At 35.1% G+C, this 26,732-nt stretch overlaps 1 protein-coding gene across 1 annotated transcript; it reads right to left on the bottom strand.

The window, feature by feature from the left end:
- Positions 1–23,301: 23,301 nt before the first annotated feature.
- On the bottom strand, positions 23,302–25,908 carry LOC118636424 (protein CXorf21-like). The gene is made up of 2 exons (XM_036271520.1): positions 25,745–25,908; positions 23,302–24,450 (listed from the first exon to the last, which is right to left on the bottom strand). The coding sequence occupies exon 2, from the start codon at positions 24,406–24,408 to the stop codon at positions 23,485–23,487; it is 924 nt and encodes a 307-aa protein (XP_036127413.1). The 5' UTR covers positions 24,409–24,450; positions 25,745–25,908; the 3' UTR covers positions 23,302–23,484.
- Between the last annotated feature and the right edge of the window lie 824 nt (positions 25,909–26,732).

The raw sequence follows: 26,732 nt of genomic DNA, 5'->3' as shown, positions 1-26,732 counted from the left end.
CTTTGATTTTTTTTTTTAATCTAGGCAAATCCTTATAAAACAATATTGCATTGTTTAACATTTGTCCACATTTTACATTAAAGCTGATTTCCTAGAAGACATTATAAAACAGAGTCATTAAAGAGTTAATAGAAGGGCTGTGGCAAGTTTAATTTTCTTAAAAAGAATATCCATTATTAACTGAAGAGCCCTTTACTATGTCTGTTTTTTTTCCCCAATTGTGTATGTGTATGATGCCAAGTTTTCTTCATGTATCTCAACCAAAACAACATATTAAAACATTAGGTGCAAAAAAAAAAAAAAAAAAGATATGAGAATTCCATTGTCTCTGTTGAAATATTCATTAAAGCAATTTATAATAATATAAATAAAAACCATAAAGCAAGTCTTCTAACTAAATTAATTTTTTTATTTTGGAACATATAGTTATTTTATAAATATATGCTTTATCTTACCTCAATGGTCTCATTGCTATCTCAAATAAACTATTAAATTATTTTTTAAATATTTTTATGGGATTAGAAAAATAAAATAAGACTTATGAAAGCTATATGATGAACTGAAAACTAAAAATAGCTATCTTACTGGATGTTTTATTTATACTAAATAAACAATTATAAATAAATTCTAAATTCTATGATGATATTTACAAGTAGCTACTGTTGTGACCTTCAATTTGTAGATAAGGAAATTGGACCAATTTGCCCAATTTACATGACTAGTGAAAAATAGAGCTGGAATTTGAACTTAATGGTCTGACATCAAAGTTTCTATTCTTATACAACACATTGTACAGTTTACAATATAAATGAAAAACATGTCTCTTAGTCATAGAAATTGGGTTATATGGTCATGGCATTTTGTGTATTTATTGTTTCATTCCTTACCTTTGCCAGCCATCATTCTTTCAGGGCCTAGAAACTAAACTGTATCTGGCTTACAATAAAAGTATTTTGATTGACAGAAAAATCTAGTTTAAGTTCATAGCTAATCATAATAATATAGTATCAAAATCTAAATATATTACTTATAATAAGCGTTTCTCTTTCTGAAATCTTCAAATGCATCAAAACACAAAATCCAACTATGACAATTCTTTATATTTGTAGAGAAAGTTTACACTACACATGCATTATTTTATCCCCATGAAAAATTGACGCTGGTAGTATATAGGCCAGAAATAATGATTATGGGTTGCTTTTATTCAATTGAACTATCAGAATTGTTATTCATTTGATTTTTTGAATGTTAACTTTTTTACTATAAGCCAGTGAAATATCTCCAGTTTCGAAATCAATTTCTGTCATAAGACTTTTGCTTCCCCCATGTCTCTTACAAGCAAATGTTTTTGTTTTATTATCAAAAGAAATCATGCATATAAGAGCCAGCAACCAAGGTGTTAAATGTTATCTTCCAGAAAACATATATGTTTGTTTTTGTATGGGCTATTACCCTAAACTAGGATTGTAAATAAGTAATTTATATTTAATATACAATTGTATGCTTAAAAAACAACTAATCTACTATAAATAACTTGCTATAATTTTAAAATATTCACATTCTTCAGAAAATATATTGATAAAAATGTAATTAAGCCTTTACTGCTAATATAATTTAAAATAAAATTAATTGGATGCCAAATGAATATAATTAAACATTCTTCTTATATAATTTTTTTAGGTTTTATTTTGCTCTCATATCCTCTTTATCCTGCTAGATTTTCTTTCTTCATTTCTAACTTTTTTTGAATTACAGTTTATTTTGTATTATTTTGTATTAGTTTCAAGTGTACAGCATAGTAGTAAGACAAGCATATACTTTACAAAATGCCCTCCCCTTCCCCGATATTTCCAGTACCTACCTAGCACCATACATAGTAATTACAATATTATTGCTCATATTCCCTATGCTGTACTTTACATCCTAGTGATTATTTTGTAAATGCAAATTTGTATTTCTCAAACCTTTACTTTTGCACCCAGTTCAACAAACCCCTCTCCTCTGGTAACCATCAGTCTGTTCTCTATATCTGTGAGTTTGTTTCTGTTTTGTTTGTTAATTTGTACTGTTCTTTAGATTTCACATAAAAGTGAAATTATATGGTATTTGTCTTCCTCTGAATAACTTATTTAACTTAGCATAATACCCTCTCAGTCCACCCATGTTGTCCAAATGGTAAAATTTTATTCTTTTTTATAGCAATTAATATTCCATTGTATATATGTACCACTGCTTTTTTATCCACTTGGGTTGTTTCCATATCTTGACTATTGTAGATAACGCTTCAATAAACATAGAGATGAATATATTCTTTCAAATTAGTGTTTTGTGTTTCTTTAGATATATATCCAGAAATGGAATCAATGGCTCATAATGCAGTTACATTTTTAATTTTTTAGTTAACTCCATACTACTTTCCACAGTAGCTGCACCAATCTGCATTCCCACCAACAGTACACCAGGGGTCCCCTTTCTCCACATCCTCTTCAACACTTGTTATATATTGATTTATTGATGATAACCATTCTGACAGGTATGAGGTGTTATCTCATCATGGTTTTAATTTGCATCTCTTTGATGATTAGTGACATTGAGCAGCTTTTCATATGTCTGTTGGCTACCTGTATATCCTCTTTGGAGAAGTGTCTATTTGGGTCCTTTGCCCAATTTTTAATTGGATTGTTTGTTCTTTGGGTATTCAGTAGTATGTGTTCTTTATAAATTTGAATATTAACCCTGATCATATGTATCATTGGAGAATATTTTTTTTCCGTTCATTGGTTTGTACTTTCATTTCAATAGTTCCTTTTGCTATGCAAATATTTTTAATTTTATATACTCCCATTCATTTATTTTTTCTTTTGTTCCCTAGCATGAGGATACTTATCAAAAAATTATTATAAAGAATGTCCAAAATTTCACTCCCTGTTTTTTTTTAAAAGCTTTATCATTTTCAGCCTTACATTTATGTCTTTAATCTGAGTTTATTCTTGTACATGTTGTAAGAATTTGGTCTAGTTTCATTTTTTGCTTGTATCTGTTCAATTTCTCATTTATTAAATAGACTGCCTTGACCTCATTGTACGTTCTTGTCTACTTTGTCAAATATTAATGGACCTTTTAGGTTTCAGTTTATTTCTGGGGTCTCTATTGTTTTTCATTGTTTTATATGTCTATTTTATTCTAGAACCATGTTGTTTTGATTACAGACTTTTAGTATACTTTGATATGTGGTAATTTTATACCTCCAACTTTTTTCTGTTTTCTCAAGATTGCTGTGGCTATTCAGCATCTTTTGTGGTTCCATACACATTTTTTTCAATTGTAAACTTTATGAAATCTAAATACAGATAAATTATTTTATATATATTCTTATTTAATGTATTGGGGTGACATAGGTTAATAAAATTGTACAGGTTTCAGGTATAAAATTCTATAATGCATCATCTGTATATTATATTGTGTGTTCGTTACCCCAAGTTAAGTCTTCTTCCGTCACCATTTATTCCCCCTATACCCTTTTCTACCTACGCCCACCCCTTTTCCCTCTTATAATCACAATACTGTTGTCTGTGTCTATGAGCTTTTCCCTTTGCTTAATCCCTCATCTTTTTTAACCCAGCCCCCAATTCTCTTCCCTCTGACAGCTGTCAATCTGTTCTCTGTACCTATGAGTCTGTTTCTATTTTGTTTGTTTTTGTGGGGTTTTTTATTACATTTTACACATAAATGAAATCATACGGTACTTGTCTTTCTCTGACTGGCTTATTTCACTTAGCATAATACTCTCCAGGTTCACCAATGCTGTCACAAAAGGTAAGATTTCCTTCCTTTTTATAGCTGAGTAGCATTCCACTGTATAAATGTACCAAAGTTTTTATATCTACTCATCTACTGACAGGCACTTGGGCTGCTTCTAAGTCTTGACTATTGTAAATACTGCTGCAATGAACATTGGGGTGCATATATTTCAAATTAATATTTCAGGTTTGGATTATTTGTTCTAGTTCTGTGAAATATGCCGTTGGTATTTTACTAGGACTTGCATTGAATCTATAGACTGCTTGGCAATTATAGACATTTAAAATAATGTCAATTCTTCTTATCCATGAGCACAGTGTATGCTTCCATATATTTATATCTTCTTAAATTTCTTTCTTAAGTATCTAATAATTGACAAAGAAAAGGTATTTTACCTCATTGGTTAAATTATCCCCTGGATATTTTATTTTTGTATGACATAATGTAAATGAGATTGTTTTCTCTGTTTCCCTTAGTGATAGTTCATAATTGGTATATAAAAATGCAAGAGATTTCTGGATATTTATTTCATATCCTACTATTTTACTGAATTTATTTATCACATCTATTAGTTGTTGGTGGAATCTTTATGGAGATTATAATAGTATTCTTTACAGGATTAAATGAGATAAGGCATTGTAAATACTCAATAAATTGCAGCTATTATAGCATAATTTAAAGCATATAACCCTTCTCTATTCATAGAGACTATGAGAAAACTTCATTATGAAAGCAGAGAATACTATAAATCACATGAATGCAGTTTCAACATGATGATTGATTGATACCCTAGAAGAAACAAAACTGGTGAAAATTGGTCATATATTAATCTTTAGAAATATTATTCATTTTGATTTATTTCTCTCCATTGAAAATATAATATGTATTTATCATGAGTAATTTGGAAAGAAGATAAAAAGATTACTCACTCACTAGCTCCTAAACATGTTTTAGTACAAACACACAGTTCCCACTTTTTTCCATTAGATGGCACTAGTGAGTAAAATAGAATGGTTATATACATTTATTTTCCACTATATTTCCTACACCACAGCTTGCATCCAGATTTTCTAATAGTGGGTCAATAGGGAGGGGGAGGAAAAGTGGAGGTAAAAGGAGAAACATTTACATAGCTTTAAGGTACAAGCAAATGAGTGAATCTGTAAAATTTGAAGCAGCAAAGCAGAAAATGAAGTGTCTGGTTAATATAGATCAGAAGAGGAATAAAACTATTTTGAGTTAGTATATTTGTGGATCTTCTACTGAGCACACAGCAACAAAAATTAAAACCTCAACATTAGCCCTGGCCGGTTTGACTCAGCGGTTAGAGTGTCGGCCTGCAGACCAGAGAGACCTGGGTTCGGTTCCAGCAAAGGGCACGTACCTAGGTTGCAGTTTGTCCCCGGCCCTGGTTGGTCGTGCGGGTGGCAACCACTCGATGTGTCCCTTTCACGTCCATGTTTCTGTCTCTCTTTCTCTTCCTTTCTCTCCCTCCCACTCTATCTGAACAAAAAAAAAAGAAAAATATTGAAAAAATACCCTCGGGTGAGAATTAAAAAAAAACTCAAAATGTTTTTCTTTCTTCAATATTTATTTCAAATATATGTTTGAAAACAGATTACCAGATAATAAGCATTTAATAATCCAACATGTTTCCCTTTATCATTTGGCTGCCAGAATGCTCAGAACAATATTTAATAACAATGACTATCCCCATTCCTTTTTTTATATTATTTGTGATATTTCTTTTAAGCTTTTTTGTAACATTAAATGTTTGTGTACTTTCATTTTAGGTCATATTTAATTATTGCTATGCATGGGGTAAAAATTATATGTTTAATATAATATATAGCAATTATTTATAAAAACAAGGAAAATTATTACTATATAAAATAAGTCAAACCCTAAATGTCAAAGAGACACATTTCTGAGATAATGTTTTGCTTGCACTTAAAATGTGCCTTGCTATTTGCTATTCATTAAACCGAATTTAATTTTTTCAAATCAATAACACCCAGTATCTTTTAGGACTTTGTAGTAAAAATGATACATTACTGTGGCACTATAAATATGTACAAAAAGTTATTTAATCCAATATGATAACATGTATTAAGAACCATTAAATATTCATTAATGATGTACCTGAAGTAAAGACTTATGGAAATTTAGACAAGATATACAGTATAGAGGCCAAAAAGGTGGTAGATAAAGTAGAAGTTGTGTATAGAAAAAAATGTGGGAACTAATTTAGTTTCAAAGCCTGGTCCCATCAACAGCAAAATGAATAGTGTTGTATCAGAGTGGATTCCAATATACTAACAAAGTCCAGCCATGAGATGTGACAATAACACAGTGGGATAGGAATACATCCTGGTTATGGAAGGATCCCCAATGTTCCTACGAGAAACCTTTCCAACTAATTAATAGCATGTAAGATGAGAAATAGGATTCCCTCAGTCAAAGAAAACATTAACACAGGCTAGACAGTATGTCAGGAAACACCAAAGAGTTGAGATCTTCAGAAAGTTTCATGTCTGAGAAGGAAACTAGAATGTTCAAGAAGGCAAAATAAATAGTTAGGTTTAAAATAAACTCCAATTCTATGGACTGAAGAAACTCTGGAGATGGCTTATGCTGTGGTTTGGTTGCTGATACAGTGACTGGGACTCAGCTCTTACCAATTTAGAGCCTGCATATCAGCATGACAACTTTTGGCACCACAAAAGATTAAACCTGAGGCTAATTTTGTTGTAGTAGACAGATATTGTGATAAGTCTGTGAGGTATTTAAGTAAAGAAAACCTTTAGGATATTTGATAAGTTAAAAGAAGGGAAAATGATTTAATGAAAGGCAGTATCTTTTGACCCTTTGGTCCATTCCTGTGAATATTCCCCAAGGAAATAAGCCAAAGGCAGAATAACAAAGAAAAGAAAAAGAAGGAAGAGGAGGAATGGTAGAATGAAAAGAGTCAAAAAACTAAACCAAAGGAGGACACTTTGCACAAAGAAAATGAGAGAGTTGGCTACTGTGGACCCTGAAAATAAAGATTAATTTGATGTGAACCTCAAGAAGGAATTTATCTGTTGAGGTGGACTCTCTATGGCCAACCAGGGCCCCACATTTTATTAATAATAAGAGTCCAGCCCTGGCCGGTTTGGCTCAGCGGTTAGAGCGTTGGCCTGCGGTCCGGAGAGACCCGGGTTCGGTTCCGGCTAAGGGCACGTGCCTTGGTTGCAGTTTGTCCCCGGCCCTGGTTGGGTCGTGTGGGTGGCAGCCACTCGATGTGTCGCTTTCAGGTCGATGTTTCTCTCTCTCTCTCTGTTCCTCTCTCTCCCTCTCACTCTATCTGAACAAAATATCGAAAAATGTCCTCGGGTGAGGATAAAAAAAAATAATAATAATAATAATAAGAGTCCAGTGGTCACTTGATGACAAGGATTTCTCACCATGTACTTTGTATACCCCGAAGAACCTCATACTGATTGCTTGGCATCCCACACTATGCCCTGCTTGTTTACACCATCTGAGTTAACCACTGCAGGGAAGCATAGGTTTCTTCTTTCATCCAATGAACTGAGACCTGTCCTATCCAATCATAATGATACAAATTATATTCTAAATTTTATCTATATCATTCAGTACTGCATGATTTAAAACAATCAGAGCCATACAATTTAGAAACCTTATTTACATGGAATAGACCAAAATGGAAATTATGGGTGAGAAAATTCTCTATAAATGTGACCTCTTCTTTGTCACAGTGGAGTACAATTCAGGTTGCTACCTGAATCTGTGTCTCCTGGGCTGCAGCTCTTTCGAGTCAAATAAATGTTTTTATTTCTTATTACAGTAAAATTAATTTTGGTCAACACTACAATAGTAAAATCAGAAACAAACTTAAATAACCAAGAAAGGAGAAGTTACTGATCAAGGAACAATTTTTCATCAACTCAACAGACTGCAATGGAATAAAAAAATAGTAATTTTGAAAATAGTATAAATATAGGGAAGTGTGGAATATGTTAAATGGGAAAATAGATTGTTAAATCATGTGTTCACTATGGCTATAGCAACATTAAAATGAGTGGATGTGATCAAAGTTTTAGGGAAAATAAACACTGGAAGTGTGGTCAAGTGAACGTTTGATAAGGAGATTAGTATAGATTAACCATCTCAACAGAAACCAGGAGATATTCTCCAAGATACTTTAAAAATTACCCTGAAGGCCCAAATTGCAAAAGCAATGGGTTAAGAATCTCAAAACTAAGTATTGAGAAAACTTCCAGAATGTTGGAATGAAGATGAGATAAAATTCGAAATCCTGAAGGGAAAGGGAAGGGAAGGGGGAAGGGAAGGGAAGGGAAGGGAAGGGAAGGGAAGGGAAGGGAAGGGAAGGGAAGGGAAGGGAAGGGAAGGGAAGGGAAGGGAAGGGAAGGAGGGAGGGAGGAAGAAAGAGAAAGAGGAAAGAAAGAAAGAAAGAAAGAAAGAAAGAAAGAAAGAAAGAAAGAAAGAAAGAAAGAAAGAGAGAGAGAGAGAGAGAGAGAGGGAGGGAGGGAGGGAGGGAGGGAGGGGAGGGAGGAAGGAAGGAAAGGGAAGGAAGAAGGAAGGAAGGAAGTAGGAAGGAGGGAAAGGAAGGAAGGAAAGGAAGGAGAAAGAAAGAGAAAGAGAGAGAGAAAGAACAGAAAGAGAGAGAAGGAGGAAGGAAGGAAGGAAGGAGGAAGGAAGGAAGGAAGAAGGAAGGTGAAGGAAAGGAAGGAAGGAAGGAAGAAGAAAGAAAGAAAGAAAGAAAGAAAGAAAGAAAGAAAGAAAGAAAGAAAGAAAGAAAGAAAGAAAGAAAGAAAGAAAGAAAGAAAGAAAGACCAGTGGAGAAAATTGTCAAAATAGATTTTGTCAGAATTGTGGAGATCATCCAAGGTTGACAATAATCTGAGAAGGATTTATTCAAGAAATTTAACTGAATCTTGGTAAGAGCTATGAGCTTTGTGGCATTTTTATCTTGCCCTAATTTCATACCGCTTTTCCCAGCTGCACAGTTGCCTTGAAATCTAATAACATTCTCATTATAATATCTGCAAAATAAGAAGCCTTGACACTACTAGAGAAGTCTAATTGGGTTTGAACCCATAAATGGCTTATTCTAAGAGAATTGCCATTATTTGACCTGAATAGCATCTCCTAGATAATACCAAGTCACAAGGTTTTTCTTTGTTTGACCTGACACAAAATTCAGTGGTATAGGGCCTATCTCCAGCATTTATATATGAAAAAAAAAAAGTATTAGGTATTAGTGTCAATTGTTGAACATTGCAGTTTTCTGAGGCAGCAATAGTAATTGGGACAAAAAAGAGGCTGTCTAAAATACTCAAAAGTAAAAAGCTTGGGAATGAGACCTCCATAGGTGTCTTCGAATAGCTCCAAATATGTGCATGCTCATGACTAACTTGAGAAAGCCCTAGGCTCTCATTCCTGGGTGACTAATAATTTTGAAGGCTAAGTAAGAATTGTCAAATACCTAGATAATTGCTCAAGGCATGCACTGATACAGACACAGATTGCCTTAGCAAAGACTGGAATACTTATTTTTCCAGTTTAAGAAAATCTTTTCCCAATCTTTGCTTAGCCAATCACTAAGCAAGCCATGCAGAAACATGAATAGCTGCAAATGACAAAAAATAGAGACTTTACAGAACTAGTACAGGAAAGTAACTAAACAAAGAAATTAGGAAAAAGAAAATACAACTAATCACCTTTCCATAGGTAGTACCTATTTGACAAAATAGCTTTTGAGCCCTGGCTGGTTTGGCTCAGTGGTTAGAGTGTCAGCCTGCAGTCCAGAGAGACCCGGGTTCAGTTCCCGCTAAGGGCACGTACCTCAGTTGCAGTCTGTCCCCGGCCCTGGTTGGTCGTGCGGGTGGCAGCCACTCGATGTGTCCCTTTCACGTCGATGTTTCTCTCTCTCTTCCTCTCTCTCCCTCCCACTCTATCTGTACAAAAAATGGAAAAATGTCCTCGGGTGAGGATAAAAAAAAAATAGCTTTTGAAACAATGGTTCGGGAATCTAAAATGGATGGTGAAGAATGTAAAAATAGAAGGAGACTACTTAGATAGGTGCAGCTTAGAGGTATCAATGCACCAGAAGTTAAAAATTGTGGTGGGAGTGGTTGAATAAGCTATCTTAAGAGACTTACTTCAGTGAGAAAATAACATGTTCTATGTAGATAGAGCATTTTAGGGGTGATGACCATGGCTGAGGTAGAACAGCCTCTAGAGAATAAAAGTGACAGTATTTTTGGTAGAAGGACTTTGAGTCATGTATTACATCTATGAAAGAGGAAAGTAGCTAAGGAATAGGAGAGTGATATAGAAGAATGGCATGTGGCCCAAAGGAGCAGACAATTTCTATAAGATATTGGGAAACTGTTGGAAGTGATACCATTGTAATAATCTGGTTATTAATTAACAGAAACAGAGCAAAGGGAAAGCCAGATAATATAGGCATGTCATTTGTACAGTTTTGCCAGGAAGCTGCAGCTTAACACTCTCCAGGTTTGTTCCCTGCAGATTGCCCGGTAAAGTCTGAGTGATGAGGGAAGATACTTGCCTGTCAGTCACATATGAAAACGGATCATTGGCCAGAATAAGCATGGCCACTTCAAGCACAGGAAGATTTGATATTTAAACTCCTGAACAAAAGATTTCTAGTCTCTTTGTTATCTTGGCTCTCTTGGTTCTTGCTCCTGCTTCTCACCCCTGACTCCTGGCTAGTGGGACTCTCATGCTCTGCACTTTCCCACATTGCCCCCAACCATGTAGACCCCACAAAATGGACTGATGGACTTTGACTAGCTTAATGTTATGCTGGACTCAACTCCACCATGGATGGGAAACTTTGGACACTGGTCTTGCTTTTATCTCTGCTGAATCCCCAGCTACCCCTCTTCCAGGACTGGTTTAAGGGAAATTGGACTTTGCAAGCTGAGGAATGTAACTTCACACAAATTAAGCTTTTTTCCACATCTCATCCTCCTCTGGGGTCCTCTGGAAATGTTTATTCCAGCAGCGCCCCGAGAATCTCATTCTCACTAGCAATGGAGAAGGGCAATCCACACAAATCTCCAATAACAGAAGGACCAATGGGGAACAATTTCATACAAGACCCACCTCTTGATCCTGAAGAAATGATTGTTTCAAGGGAGAACCCAGACTCAGTTAAGACAAGGAGGTGACAGAAACATTCCTATAAAAAGCTGTATATATGTGTAAATTTTCCAATTACGGAGCGAAAGTTCCTGAGGGTACAGTGATAGGAAGCTGAGTGAGGTGAAGCACCTTTATCAAAAGCAGGTAAATACATCTCAATATAAGATTAATGGTGCCTTTAAACTTGGGCATCAAAATAAAGTATGTACACTTGAGTTTCAGAGTTTGGGGAGAAGTGAGCACAGTTACACAACATAATACATTAAGGTGCAAAACGAAAATATTAGAGCATATTTTCCTTCTATTTTGTTTCATATTCAAGTTTTTCTGTTTTTTTTTTAATTATTTTTCTTTATTGGTTTTAGAGAGAGAAGAAGAGAGAGGGAAAGAGAGATAGAAACATCCATGAGAGAGAACATCAATGGACCGCCTCCTGCATGCCCCCCACTGGGGATCAGGCCCACAACCTGGGCATGTGCCCTGACCGGAAATCGAACTGGCGACTTTTTGGTGCATGGGTCGATGCTCAACCACTGAGCCACACAGGCTGAGTGACTTTATCTGTTTTAAAAACTACCACAAGGTAGAAAATATCTGGCCAAACCTTCTACTTCATATACTGAATAATAAAACAGAGATTAGAAGCATGGAAAATTAGTCCCAAAAGTCTCTATGAGGAACATGAGCACTGAGCTTAATGAATGCCAGCTTGAGGTGACTGTAGGTTTAGCAACAGTAGTTGCACCATTTGTGGCTTACAACCCTGTATGTCTGCAACTTCTCATGCTATGGAGCCTTGGGTGTGTGTGTGTGTATAAGAGAGAGGGAGGGAGGGAAGTGTTCCGTGTAATATATATATATATATATATATATATATATATATATATATATATGTATATGTGTATATATATATATGGTAGAATGCAAATATATATATATATTATTTTTTATATATTTCATTGATTTTATTGTAGCTAGTGTAACTAATGGAAAGTTGAAATCCCTATTCCAGGACAAACCAAATTTTAAAAATACAGTAGCAGTCTGCTATACATTTTTCAACAAGAAAACCTTCACTAATCGTCTTTGGGTATGCATGTCTCTTCAGCAATGTCATCTCGGGAGTTAGTCATTATTGCAACTTGATCTAACATATCCATTTCCAACCTAGAATCTGCCTTCTAATCTACAGTGAAAACATAGCTTCAAATATGGATTTTTCACCTTTTTATAGTTGTGAGGAATAAATAAGTTATTTCAGATAAATCACTTAAAAACATTGCCTGGTATATAAGCACTCAAGAGATATTACTTATAATTATTATCATCATCATTATTATTATTACTTCAATCTTTGTAATGAGTCACAAGAACCATAAGAATGTTAGGAATTTGGAGAGGGGAGGGTTCACTGTAAACTAGGATAAACTGCATGAATAATTTATTAGCATTTGTACATACCTTATAGTTTACAAAACACTCCCAAACACATTATATATATTCCTGTCGGGTATAAGTAGCAGGGGTAAAAATTTGATTTTTACAAATGGGGAAAGTGACTTCCAAAAGCTCTGATAGAATGCAAATTATGATGCGAGCCTGAATCATCTCACATCAGGTCTGGTGTTCTTTATTCCCTACTGTCTTCCTGGATAATGATAGAATAAAAAATAAAAATAAAAAACTTAAGAAGTAAATTTGTCTATTGCAGTGTAAGTTAAAATGAAAAGCAAGAAGTATAAAAGCATATTCAGAACCTTATCATTAGTTTCCTAATGACTTTGTAAAACTCCCTCAGGAAAGACTTTTCCTTGGCTTACCTAATGTTTTCTGGACTTGTTCCTCATAACTGTGCTATTACTGTTCCTTTCAGCTCAGAAGTTCTTCCTGTAACCAGTTGCTCTTTCCACACGAGACCCCAACATCCCTTTCTTCCTTTTTGTGCAACAGACATGTGTCCTGTGAGAAGAGAACTCTTTCTTGCTGTCAGAAAAATATCACATATTATCTTCAATCTTCTACTATCCTTTTTTTTTTTTTTTTTTTTTTGCTTCTTGTTCCATTTTGGTCCAAATCCACTAAAATTGGTTACCATCTTTGTCTTATGTGTTTTAAGGGTATTAAGTATGTAGTATTCCTTGAATCATCTGATGTTTAATATAATTTGCATTGTATCTAATTAATGTTAAAAGTGAAGCTAGAAAATGACTCAACTGCGGTAGTTAAGCCTATATAAATGATTTTTCAAAGAGCACTCTGGATATTTATTTTCAGGGTGGAGTTTTATAGGAACAATAGATCCATAAGGAAATGTTTTTTCACTAGTTGGGTGATAGAACATCACAATACATAATTGAAAGTACACTAGAAAGTATTACCTCCTAACGTCATTTTTCTTTTTGATATAATTACTTTATAATGGAACCCATGTAAATAACACTAATGCCCCACATAAATGAACTCTATTGATATCATCACTGTAGTCTCAAGGTACAAGTACAAAGGACTAGTCATAATGGAAAAACTAATGATTAAATGGTCGCAAATCAAATGACTAAAATTGGGAGTTAACAGTATCAGGTGGTATTAAAATCGTGACCTTTTGCCCTGGCCACATGGCTCAGTTGATTGGAGCATCAGCCTATACAACAAAAGGTTACAGGCTCCAGTCCAGGTCAGGACACATATCTAGGCTGTGATTTCAATCCCCTGTCGGAGAGCATATGTGAGGCAAACAATCTCTCTCTCTCTCTCTCTCTCTCTCTCTCTCTCTCTCCCCCCCTCTCCTTCTCTCTCTCTTCCTTTCTCTAAAATTAATAAATATATCCTCAGGTTAGGATTTTTAAAATTGTGGCCTCCTCATTGCGATAAACTGAACTAGGCTATATCCAAAGCATAAGGAACAGTAAATATACTAAGTAAATAAGCTTATAAACTGCACCTGCACTTTGGAGTCACACTCACTTTAACATAATCTGGTATTTCCCATGAAATAAAGTATTATGAATTTGCAAGGACTCATTACACAGTATTTTATGGAGAATAAGACCCTGTATTCCTTGCTATCTTTCAGTATTGGGTCTTGAAATGTCTCACCCATGTTCCCAACCTCTTCAGGAGGAAACATGAAGCTTTCTTAAATTGTTTTCTAGTTATTTAATGTGTCTTAATCTTGTCTTCCCACTGAGAATGTAAACCTCTCTGATAAAGGGGCACTCTTCTGTATCACTTACTTCCCTCCTCCCCCAATATTCATTGTCCATAGATACAGATGAAAAGGAAAACGAAGTGACCTTGAACTCATAACCAATGGACACGGAAAACAAACGGGGTGGGGGAGATGGGGAAGAGGGTGTCAAGGGGGAAAAAAAGAGAAATATCTGTAACAAAAATTAATTAATAAAAAAAAGTGACCTTTAGCGAGTCACTAAGCTTTTCTGGATCTATATTTACTTATCTTTATGGTGAAAGAATTGATCTAGATCAGAAGTTTTTAACAAATATCTATATTGGAACGTAGATTATATTTCCAAGCCCAAACCTCAGAGTCAGATTTGGTAGTTCCGGGTTGAAGACCAAGAAAATTTCTCTCATTAAAGTTACTCAAGGGTTTTTAATCGAGGCTGAAAGTTGAGACATAGTCTGTAAGAAATCTATCATTCTATAATATATAATTTATCTGTAGACCATATAAAATATTTTTCAGCCTTATTTTAGGTCTTTTTTTAGTCTAAGGGTCTTCACACTGACTACTTCATACATTGCTCAACAACAGCCAGCTATTGGTTTTCGGTCTGGTCCATCCAGATCCCTAAATGTAAAAAGTAATGAGATTTATCATTTGTCTGAACATGATCACCTCCTCCTTTGTCCTCCTTTGTCTCAATATTAGCACCACTGAAGAAGCTGTTCATATATATATATATATATATGGAGAGAGAGAGAGAGAGAGAGGAGAGAGAGTTAAATATTACAGAGTAGTTTCAATGTTCTTCAGTGGCAAGAGAGAAGAAAGCAAATATATTTACCTACTTATTCAAACAAAGAATGGTTGTTTGACTCATTTGTAATTTATTTGCTTTCCTCTTATGGAAATGCACTCACAGTCATTCATCATCCTTTCTATTATATGAACATTCTGATCACTTTGATTATTTCCTCACCACTGCCCAGTAAGCAACTACACAAATGAGAGATTATCACATCTAATGTTGTTATTTCTCTTTCAGAAGACATTGCAAATAATAGAATAAGTTTGCAAAAGATATGATGTATCAACCCTAAATCTTAGTAGATCTGGAATAGGGAGTGAAAAATAAGAATTGACTCTCAGTGGTTGGAGGCCAAAAGCAACAGTTGATGCCATCATTTTAGAGGAGAATTTGAAGCAATCATGCCACTATGTAGGAGCCCGTACCACTTCTGGCACACATGCCACAGGATAAAATTTATTATGTCTGCTGTTGGTGATAGCAATGACTACAGTAATGATGATGATATTCTGGCCCCAGAATATAGAAGCCTGGTACTTTGATTTAAGAATAAGAATGCCACTTCTAGGAATATATCCTAAGAAGCCTGAAACACCAACCAGAAAGAATACATGTACCCCCATGTTTATAGCAGCACTATTTACAATAGCTAAGATCTGGAAACAGCCCAAGTGTCCATCAGTAGACGAATAGATCAAAAAGCTGTGGTACATATACACAATGGAGTACTACGCAGCGGTAAGAAAGAAAGACCTCTTATCCTTTGAGACGACATGGAGGGACCTGGAAAGTATCATCCTACGTGAAACAAGCCAAACAGAGAAAGACAAGTTTCATATGATCTCACTTATCTGTGGAATATAATGAACATAACAGTCTGAGGAAGGGGGTAGTCCCAGTGGGATACAGATTGACAATCCCCTAAAGGGGGGGGGGGAGATAAACCACAGAATTTATATGCATGTGTGCATGAACAGTGGACATGGACAACAAACTGGGGAAAGGGCAGGGAGGGGGGGGAGGGGTGAATCAGTGGGAGAAAAAGGAGAAACATCTGTAACAAAAATTAATTAATAAAAAATAAATTAATTAAAAAAAAGAATAAGAATGCAAACTTGACTTGGAATCAGAAGACCTGTCTACCAGTGCCAGTTGATCATTCACTAATTGTGTGGACAATTTCTTTTCCTCTCTTTGAGAATAATATTTTTAATCTATAAAATGTAAGTTGTAGATTACATCAATAGGTTTCCAACTATTATAAAGAACCCCTAAAGAGTTGCCTTAATGTAGAAAGAGGGTGAAAATCCTTTTATCCTTTTCTCCCTCTTTTGATCACAGCAACTCTTCAAATATCTCTTTTATACATTGAGCTATTGTGTGTGTTTAGGAGAGAGAAAAAGGGGGGTACTTAGTTCTGTGGCTTTTTAAGGATGAAAATCAACATTATCTCTATGGAACTTTACATCTATAATGTCCTAGAATTTTATAATACCTAAATAAGCTTAGAATGTAAAGACCTAAAAACTTATAATAAATCCTTCCTTCTTTTTTCTAGTATATTTTTTACTATTGTTGTCATATACTTCTGAAATCTTCCCACTCATATCTTCCTGAATCTCTCATAAGACATTACCTAAGGAAGGTGCACTAGCTCCTATTCTATAAGATGGTCTTGTTGCCCCCACAGGACTGACTTTAGACCTAAGCAGTTAGGGACTGCCTAGCTAGTGGGATTTTGAGGAACTGGGAAAGGATGTTCAAATCCTTATCACATAGGTAGCTAGATAAAGCTTAAAGCCTTTTCTCCAAAGAATGCAAAGTATTGTTTCACACTGGGAATTTAGGCTTACAATTCAGACACCTGTGAAAGAAGAAATACTGACATATTCGCACTCAGTTAAAAAGGACTTTTATCTGAGAATGAGCTTTTAATTACAGAAAAAAACTGAGCACCCAAAATCATGGAAAACAGCAAATCTCAGTTTCCTCATGTATAAAATGGGAATAATAAATACGTATAATAAAAATAACGACACAGCCCTAGCCGGTTTGGCTCAGCGGTTAAAGCATCGGCCTGCGGTCCTGAGAGACCCGGGTTCGGTTCCCGCTAAGGGCATGTACTTCGGTTGCAGTTTGTCCCCGGCTCTGGTCAGTCGTGCGGGTGGCAGCCACTCGATGTGTTCCTTTCACATCGATGTTTCTCTCTCTATGTTCCTCTCTCTCCCTCCCACTCTACCTGAACAAAAAGTGGAAAAATGTCCTCGGGTGAGGATAAAAAAAAAAATTAAAAAAAATAACGACACTGACAATTTATTATTTAATAGGTACCAATCATCATACTAGACATTTGACTTACACTATCTCATTTCTTCCTCACAACAATCTTATAAGGTGGGTGAATTACCTAATGCAACAATAAGGCCCCTATGATTTATAAATTATTATTATCATTATCATTACTATTATTATTTGAATAATGGGGAGGCTACAGAAACAAATTTTGCCCACTGCATAGTCTTGCAATCATACTTGATTTTTTCTATATAAACTTTATTTTTAATTTTATTTTTCAATTACAGTTTATATTCAATATTGTTTTGTATTAGTTTCAGGTGTACAGCATAGTTATCAGAAAATTATATATTTTGCAAAGCGACCCCCCCCAATATTTCCAGTACCCACCTGGCACCGTACATAATTATTACAATATTATTGACTATGCTCTGGCCGGTTTTGTTCAGCTGTTAGAGCATCGGCCTGCAGTCCAGAGAGACCCGGGTTCGGTTCCAGCTAAGAGCATGTATCTCGGTTGCAGTTTGTCCCTGGCCCTGGTTGGGTCCTGCGGGTGGCAGCCACTCGATGTGTCCCTTTCACATCGATGTTTCTCTCTCTCTCTCTCTCTCTTTCTCTCTGTCTCTGTCTCTCTCTCTCTCTCCTCCTCTCTCTCCCTCCCACTCTATCTGAACAAAAAATGAAAAAATGGCCCTGACCAGTTTGGCTCAGCAGTTGGAGCATCGGCCTGCGGACCAGAGAGTCCTGGGTTCCGTTCCCGCTAGGGGCATGTACAAAAAAAAAAAAAAAAAAAACAACAACACAATATCATTGACTATATTCCCTATGCTGTAATTTACATCCATAAGAGTATATTGTGACTACCAATCACATTTTCTTGACAGCATAAAGTCATTTCCCTCTTTCATGTAGTATTCTAATCTCTGCCAATATTACATTTACTTAGAAAAACAAATTACTGCCTTGGTCGGTTTGGCTCAGTGCTTGGAGCATCAGCCTGTGGACCAGAGAGTCTCAGGTTCAGTTCCCGCTAGGGGCATGTTGCAAAAAAAAAAAAAAAAGAAAGAAAAAAAAATTACTGTAGCTACAGCATTTGCTGCTGAAACCTACCATGCCTTCAATGACTCTTCCACAAAAGTTTCCAGTTGCCTCATACTCTTCGGTTTAATAGGATATCCTGTACATTATCTTTAAAAGTTTCTGTTTCTGCCCTAACCAGTGTACCTCACTTGGTTAGAGAGTTGTTCATACAATTAAAGTTCCCAGGTTTGATTTCAAGTCAAGGCATTTACCAAGGTTGTGGGTTCGATCCCCAGTCGTGGCATGTGCAGGAGGCAACCTATCAATCGATGTTTCACACTCACATCGACGTTTCTTTCTCTCTCCCTCTCCCATCCTTTCTTTTCTAAATCAATAAAATAATAAAGTTTCTGTTTCTCTCATTCAGTGTTAGCAATATGATTTATTTTAAGAGGTGTTTACCTTAAATTTTCTTTATCAGAAATAAAAATTTAAATCATAATGCTATAAACATTCTCAAGCAATTAGGAAAAATTAGGTAATTTTTTTTTTTTATTCTAAGCTAACAAACAAAATAGAAACAGACTCATGGATACAGAGAACAGACTAACAGCTGTTAAAGGGGAAAGGGGTGGGGACTGGGTGAAAAAAAAGTAAAGTGACTAAGCAAAAAAACAAAAAGATAAACACAGACAACAGTATGGGGATTACCAGAGGGAAAGTAGGGGCAGGGTAGAAGAGGGAAAAGAGAGGATGAATGGTGATGGAAGGAGACTTGACTTGGGGTGGTGAACACACAATACAATATACAGATGATGTGTTATAGGTTGTACACCTGAAACCTATATAATTTTTTAACCAATGTCACCCTAATAAATTCAATAAAAAATTTTAAAATCTTTTTTTTTTGTGGATAATATATCCCTGTAGAATACAAAATACCTCCTCCCAGCAGTAAACACTCACCGCATATGGGCACTCTTCTCTCTTATTTTATTTTTAGGTGGTCCTGTTAAATGATCAGAAGTGATTATTACAAGCATTGAATAAGTTGGCAAAAAATATATATATTTTCCCCATCCCAACCTTGAACATAATGATTCATTGATTTGTTAGAATTGTTCTGATTCATTATAAAAGGCCTTATATTAGTAGAAGTTTTAGTCACTTACCAAATCTTTTCCCTTCCCTTTAATCCTCAAAACAGTCCTGTGATATAGTTGAGGCAAGTGTTGCTATTCTCGTTTTCCAGACAAGACTCAGAGAAGCAAAGTGGCAAAGTGCCTTCTCAGGCAGTGAGTGAATGGCTGAGTTGGAACTTTACTAAAACACAAATATTCTCATTGCAGAACCTCTGCTCTTTCTTACTCTCTTCCCATTTGCTTCACTGAATGATTTATTCATGTAACAGAACTGAACTGTGGATGTTTCAATATACCTACACAAGTGCAAAACTTAGTTTATATAGTACAGGAGACCAATCTTGCTCCCAGGTGTCCTTAAGGGTATTGACTCTATAAAATGGTATCTTCTGTTTATAGCCTCCAGAATTCTTGGTCTTTTTTCATTTAGTTAAGTTCTTCAGTTTTTCACTCACTGCCTTCATGTTCTTCTATTCCACTGCGCTCTCTCTCCACCTTCATCATCTACCCTGCTTTTTAAATCACTCTAGAAAAAGCAAAGGGTACTGTTTAAATGTAAGGTTGCCAGATTAAATATGGAATGCCTAGGCAAACTTTCATTTTAGATAAATGAATGTGTGGTTTGTTTTTTGTTGTTGTTGTTTGTTTTTAGTAGAAGTGTGTCCCAAATATTGCATGGGGACATATCTATACTAAAACTGATTTGTTGTCCTGAAATTCAAATTTAACTGGGCATTTTGTATTTTTATTTGCTAAATCTGGTAACCCCTAGGGTAACAGCAAAGGTTATAATGTCAGAATGACTTCATTTGGATATTGACTCTTACTCTGAGTAGCTCTATTACTTGAGTAAAAAAAATTAACATCTCTGAATTTTAATTTTCTTTTGTCTAAAATTTGGATAATAATATTACCTATCTAATAGTGTGAAAAAATTAAATAAGATAATATGAGTAAAGCTTTTAGTAGTGTTTATCATGTAATAGATACTCAAAATGATACTATTCATATTACTGAATGACAATGACTAATAATAACATTCTACCGGTAGGTAGATGGGCATTTAATAGGTAATAAAATCTTCAATTACATGGATAAACCTTTATAGTAGATATTTAGGGAACTTTCCATAGATAGCCAGTCTTCTCAGGGCACAGACCTATTTTATTTTATTTTTGTTAATCCTAACCTGAGGATATTTTTTCCATTGACTTGTAGAGAGTAGAAGGGAGGGAGGGGGGAGAGATGAGCGAGAGAGAGAGAGAGAGAGAGAGAGAGAGAAACATCGATGTGAGAGAAACACATTGATTGGTTGCCTCCTGCACACACCCCAAATGGGGATCAACCTGCAACCTAGGTACATGCCCTTGACCAGAAATCAAACCCAGAACCCTTTGGTGCATTGGCCAACACTGCATCCACTGAACCACACTGGCCAGGGCATGGACCTATTTTATAGTTACGCTTTTAAATTCAGCTCAGTAGTGTGGCTCAGTAGATTGAGCATCATCCCATGGACTGAGAGGTCCCATTTGATTCCAGGTCAGGGAACATGTGCGGGTTGTGGACTCGATCCCCAGTAGCGGGCATGCAAGAGGCAGCCGATAGATGTATCTCTCACATTGATGTTTCTATCTCTCTCTCTCTTCCTCCAAAAAAAAAAAATCAATAAAACCATATAAAATATAACTCCTCAGCGTCTGAAACAGAGGTCACTTTTTTGTTATGAAGCACAATGCAATATCAGTAGCTTTTAGGTCTGAGACAATATATGAAACAGGAATAATGAAGAGTATTCAAAGCAATCAATGTACAACACCCAATGTGAGGTCCTCTCTTTACTGTCTCAGGTCACTCAATTTGGTCAACAGGTAGCAGGCAATTATTCCATAAATCCACTTGCATCTGAGTAACCTACCAAGAAGTAAATGGCCTTAGAGAAGAATACAGCAATATTCAAAGAAAGGCAAGAGAAAAATCAAAGAAAGTGACTAACAATGAGAAAAATCCAGTCACAGATTTGTTGTTCATGAATACACCTTCCTTTACTTAGGAGCTGCAAGAGATATGGGGCCAGAGTCTAGGAATAATAGTGTTATTCAGCTTATTTAGCAGGTTTTTGGAGTCAGAATCTCAATACTGAAGTAGATACAAGCAGAAATGATGGTAAAAAATTTAACAACTCATATAAATAAGAAGTGCCACAGGTGGGACTGGAGCTGGGTACTAAAGGCCCTTTGTCTGTTCAGTTGCTGGATCATAAGGAGATCCAAGGGTCCTAAGGGAGGAGTCAGAATGGCCTGTGTTAGGAGGACTTGGTGGGTTGGGGGCAGCAGCTTCATACCAATTGGCAGAGAAGTATTTTATCATGTTTAACAATCAATAGAGGCATGCTGGTATGGCAACCAAATAGTAGTCCTGGAAACAAGATTCAGACTAGATTAGGAACAGGCCTAGCCGGCAGAACAAACAACATAGGTTATCTAGAGCTTCATGCTCCTAACTTTCATGGCTCTAAAATTAGATGGCAATGATTCACTTTTGCTCTTTGATTCTAAATCAGCTGGACTGTAATCTCAGTGAAAGGCAGTAATTGTATCAATTTTGTTCATCATTTATTCCTATCGCCTATCACAGTGCTCAATAAATATTTGTTTAATGAATAAGTAGCCAGTTCATTTCTCCTAGCAACTAGAGTGTCCTGAGGATACATCTATGAGGACAGAAAGCTCTGAAAATTCATTCTGATCTTGAATTGGCCTTGTAGGTCTGCTCCAGGCTCAAGCTACTCCCATAGCATTTGAATCCTTAGATATCAATTTTTAAGCCTCACCTAAAGAAAATAATACAAGAGTACTCTACAATTAAATAATGTCTCTTAAGTGGAGTTGAACCCTTAAAGGAGAGGGGCAAAACCACACAAGACATCAGATTCCTCAGTTGTTTCTTAAACTTTTTTCAATTCTACTCAAATTCTATTTGGTAGATATGAGTCAAATTTAAAATTGGAGAGAGAAATAAATTTCAGGAAATAGCTGACCTGTGAACTTTAGTCAGTGTCAGATAAATCCAAGGTCTTGTGACAATTTAAGTTTCATGGTCAAGTGCCTCTATTCATTTTGGGAAGTAAAAACCAGAACTACATTGCAATTCTGGGATCTACAAATGTCTCATCTTTAAATAGAAATAGCAGAACAATTCAAAGAATTAGCTGCCTATAACAATAATTCAGTATTTGTAACTGATGTCAATATACCGTAATTTGATTTTCATCATTTTATGGATATGTTCTTAAATATAATTATTTAAAGGCTATTTGATAAAATTGTGACAAAAAGATGCTATACATTTACACTATAATAAATATGAAACCAACAGAAAATAATAAGAACATTTTTATAAATTTCTACTAAACCTTGAGGAAAAGAACACAACAACATGATTGGAGATAATAAGTCCCAAATTTCCAATAAGCATTTTTCCAAAAGACAGTTATCTTTATTTTAACTTTATGAGAACATTTTTTTGCCATCTCAGTTTTTGTACTCCTTTTTTGGTAAATAAAGCTGATGAGTGAGAGTGAGGTAATAAATTTGGGGTGCCAGATGCAATTAAATAAATAAGCCATACAGAATTTACGAACATGAATGTGGCAACCATTAAAAATGTCAAAATAATTAGAAAACATGGCCATACAACTTAATTATTAAAATTGTCTCTTAAAAGAATGCAGTTGTACCACTGGTAAAATAATTTTTTTTTCTATTTATTGATTTGAGAGAGAGATTTGTTCCACTTATTTATACATTACATATTCATTGGTTGATTATTGTATGTTCCATGACCAGAAATTGAACCCACGACCTTGGTATATGGAGATGATGTTCTAACCAACTGAGCTACCTGGCCAAGTCCAAATAATTTCTCAAAAAATTAATAGTCGCACCCAAAAGGAGTCCTGATATGACATGATAAACCATAGAAAACTATTGTTACTGCAGTCTCTTAAGTCAGTCCAACAAACTTATTGGTTTTCACCATAGATGTGATACAAATTCCTTACTTCTCTGGTTTGATATTTGTAGATTAGGTGTGCTGAACTCAGAACTGTTTCCATGGGAAATAGTACAGATATTACAGCTTGGGAAAGATTGTAGGCGAGCTTCCTGGGCTTTTGATGCCTCTATGTTCTGCTCTTGAGAAATTTGAAGGCTAATCTGATTTACATTATTCATTAACATATTGGAAGCCATAAGGTTGGTTATGGAGAGGCACTTAGTGAGATTTTCTTCCAAAAATTGTTTGTAGAGTTCATCCACCTTTTTTTCCATATACTTATTAAGCATAGAATTAGAGAGGGGCTGCTTATGAAACAATATACTTTTTTCTCGAATTTCATCCCCATTCAAAATTTTTGAGGCAGGTAGTTTCTCTAGAGGCTCAATGATAGGAGAGTGGCCCAATGGTATATCTACTGAAAGTAAAAGGGGACCATTAAAAGCATCATCACGTATGTGTTCCACAAAGCAGCCTGAATCATACATGTTGCCCACGTGGTCTCCTCCAATCTGTAGGTCAGGATAATTCTGGCAAATACTTGTACATGACCAAGATCGGTATAAATCCAGTTGTCTTTCATCATGTTGTTCTCTTTTTGGAATGGGCAGTGCAACAGATACATTTCCTGGAAAGGATGCGCTTTTGCATTTTGCTACAGTTATTTCATCCACAGATTTTATTTTATTTGTATCACTAATTTGCTTTGTTAAATTTTCTTTTTCAACCTTATGTGGATTTTCTATTTTATCAGGGGAAAGTGAATTGTCTTCTCTAACTAAAAGCTTTTTCCACATTTTCTTTTCATCATTTGAAGTCTTCTTACATGTAAGTTGTTTACAAAATTTTGTATATTTCTCTTCCTTGTATAGGAGTTCAATTAGGAAGGCTTCTCCAAGCATTTTATTAGGCAAGATTTCGAAACAGAAGAGTGCAGTATATACCTGCAATTATAAAATAACTCATTATGGCAACACATATTAAAATGTCAAATTAAGATTTATCTTCTACATGAAACACAAGTGATTTAGGGGGGCAGTATTACTCAAAGGATAGAGAATAGGACCAGGAGTAAGGAGACTTGGGTTCCAATCCAGCCATTAACTTTTTAATATCAGGTAATTTATTTAACATTCCTAGATCTCAATTTTCTTATCAATTAAATGGTGATAACACTCCCCTGTTTTCTTCACAGAATTGTCAGGATGTTATATGATATATATGCAAGTGTTTTAAAAAAGTACAAACTTATACAAATGTTTATATATATGCATATATATATATAGCTGTCATAAATGATTTACTTTAAAGTTATTAAAGCACCTATCCCTTTCTTTTTTTCTTATTTTTAAATAATTTTTAATTTTTCCCCTTTGTCTCTTCAAATAGTCTACTTAAAATCAAGACTGCTTTCAAGAACTTGGTCTTAATTTAACTGCTGCATTCTAATTAATGTTATTTGAGTCACACATTGAAAATATCACTATGCCTTATAATGTGTACAGGAATGCATATTTATACATAGTTTGGAAATATGAATGCTTCCAGATTTAAACTATAAATGTAGCCACTTACTTTTTTAATAATCTAAATTGAAATAGAAATGTATAGAGATAGAAAGTGGAAAAGAAGATTGTCAGAGTCTAGGGGGAAGGAGGAATAGAGAATCAGCATTTAATGGGCAGAGGATTTCAGTTTTGCAAGATGAAAAAATTCTGGAATCATAGTGGTGATGATTGCACAACAACATGAAATTATTTAATGCAGCTGAATTGTACAGTTAAAATCATAAATAAATAAATAAATAAACAAATAAATGCAAATAGTTTTGTCAAATTCACTACCATCTTTTTTTAAATTTTATTTTCTTTCCTTCTTCCTCCTCCTTCTTCTTCTTTCTCTCTTCTCCTTCCTCCCTCCCTCCCTCCTTTCTGTTCTTCCTTTCTCCCTTCCTTCCTTTCTAACCATTCTTTTCTTTTTGACTTAAATCTTATTTTTCAAAGCATTTTTTAAGTATTTTCCATGATTTTCCGGCAATTTTAAGAATATCAAATTTTCATATAAAATCTATAAGGATGAGATAGAAAAAAGCAGGCTTGATTCAAGACACAATTTTCCCTTTATAAGTCTATAGTTGCCATTATAAATGTTTCCAAGAAACTTACTTATTCATATTTAAGGATTTTTTTAAATAAAATAAAACAATACAACCCAAAATATGTAAGAATTTAGATTTACCTTTTCTGAATATCAAGATACCTAAAAAGTCAGTCTTCTAAGATCCCAGCACTCCAAACACAGGAAAAGTACCTTTTGGCTTCTTTGTTTCTCAGCTTTTGGTTTATATATCAGAAAGATAACTTCAGCCACACACACACACAAAAAAATGGTTCTGCTTTCCATTCATGCCCTAGGACTGAACCAAACTAACAGGAAAATGATGTGGGCTGATCACACATACGGTATGGTGATGATGAGCACATACCAAAAGAGGATCTTGAAAGTATTTATTCAAGATGCAAATGAAAATGACAGTGGGAAAATGTTAACAGCAATAGTTTTCTTCATTCAAGTGAAGACAAAGACAAGATTATTATTTTTTTTTTACATTTTTTTCATCCTCACCCAAGGACATTTTTTCATTTTTTATTCAGATAGAGCAGGAGGGAGAAAGAGGGATGGGGGGAGAGTGAGAGAGAGAGAGAGAGAGAGAGAGAGAGAAACATTGACGTGAAAGAAACACCCGCACGACCCAACCAGGGCCTGGGCCCTTAGAGGGAACCAAACCCGGGTCTCTCCAGACCACAGGCCAACGCTCTAACCGCTGAGCTAAACCGGCCAGGGCGAGACAAGATTATTTTTAAAAATTTAAGTAAAAATAAAAAAGCAGCATGAAAACAAGCCTATTTTGTAACAATGAATAATTTAAAATAACTTAAACAGTCATCAACAAAATCATGGTTAAATTATGAAACATCTATTCCATTAAATAAAAAACTAAGGATTTTTAATAATGGAATGAAAACAAGCATCTATTAAGTAATTACTACCAAACACATAATTCAATAAAAGGGAAAAAAGAGAAGCTATTATCTCAATTTAACAAAATAAACAATGACCGAGAAAGGTTCTATACTTATTGAAGGCCACAAAGTTAGTAAATGGTAGAACTAGGATGTGCACCTGGCAATTGAATTAAGGACCCACCTTTTTAATCACTACACTG

Source organism: Molossus molossus, unplaced genomic scaffold (genome assembly GCF_014108415.1).
Source record: "Molossus molossus isolate mMolMol1 unplaced genomic scaffold, mMolMol1.p scaffold_m16_p_2, whole genome shotgun sequence".
In the NCBI taxonomy this organism is placed as follows: Eukaryota; Metazoa; Chordata; class Mammalia; order Chiroptera; family Molossidae; genus Molossus; species Molossus molossus.
This window is presented reverse-complemented; position numbering and strand designations above follow the sequence as displayed.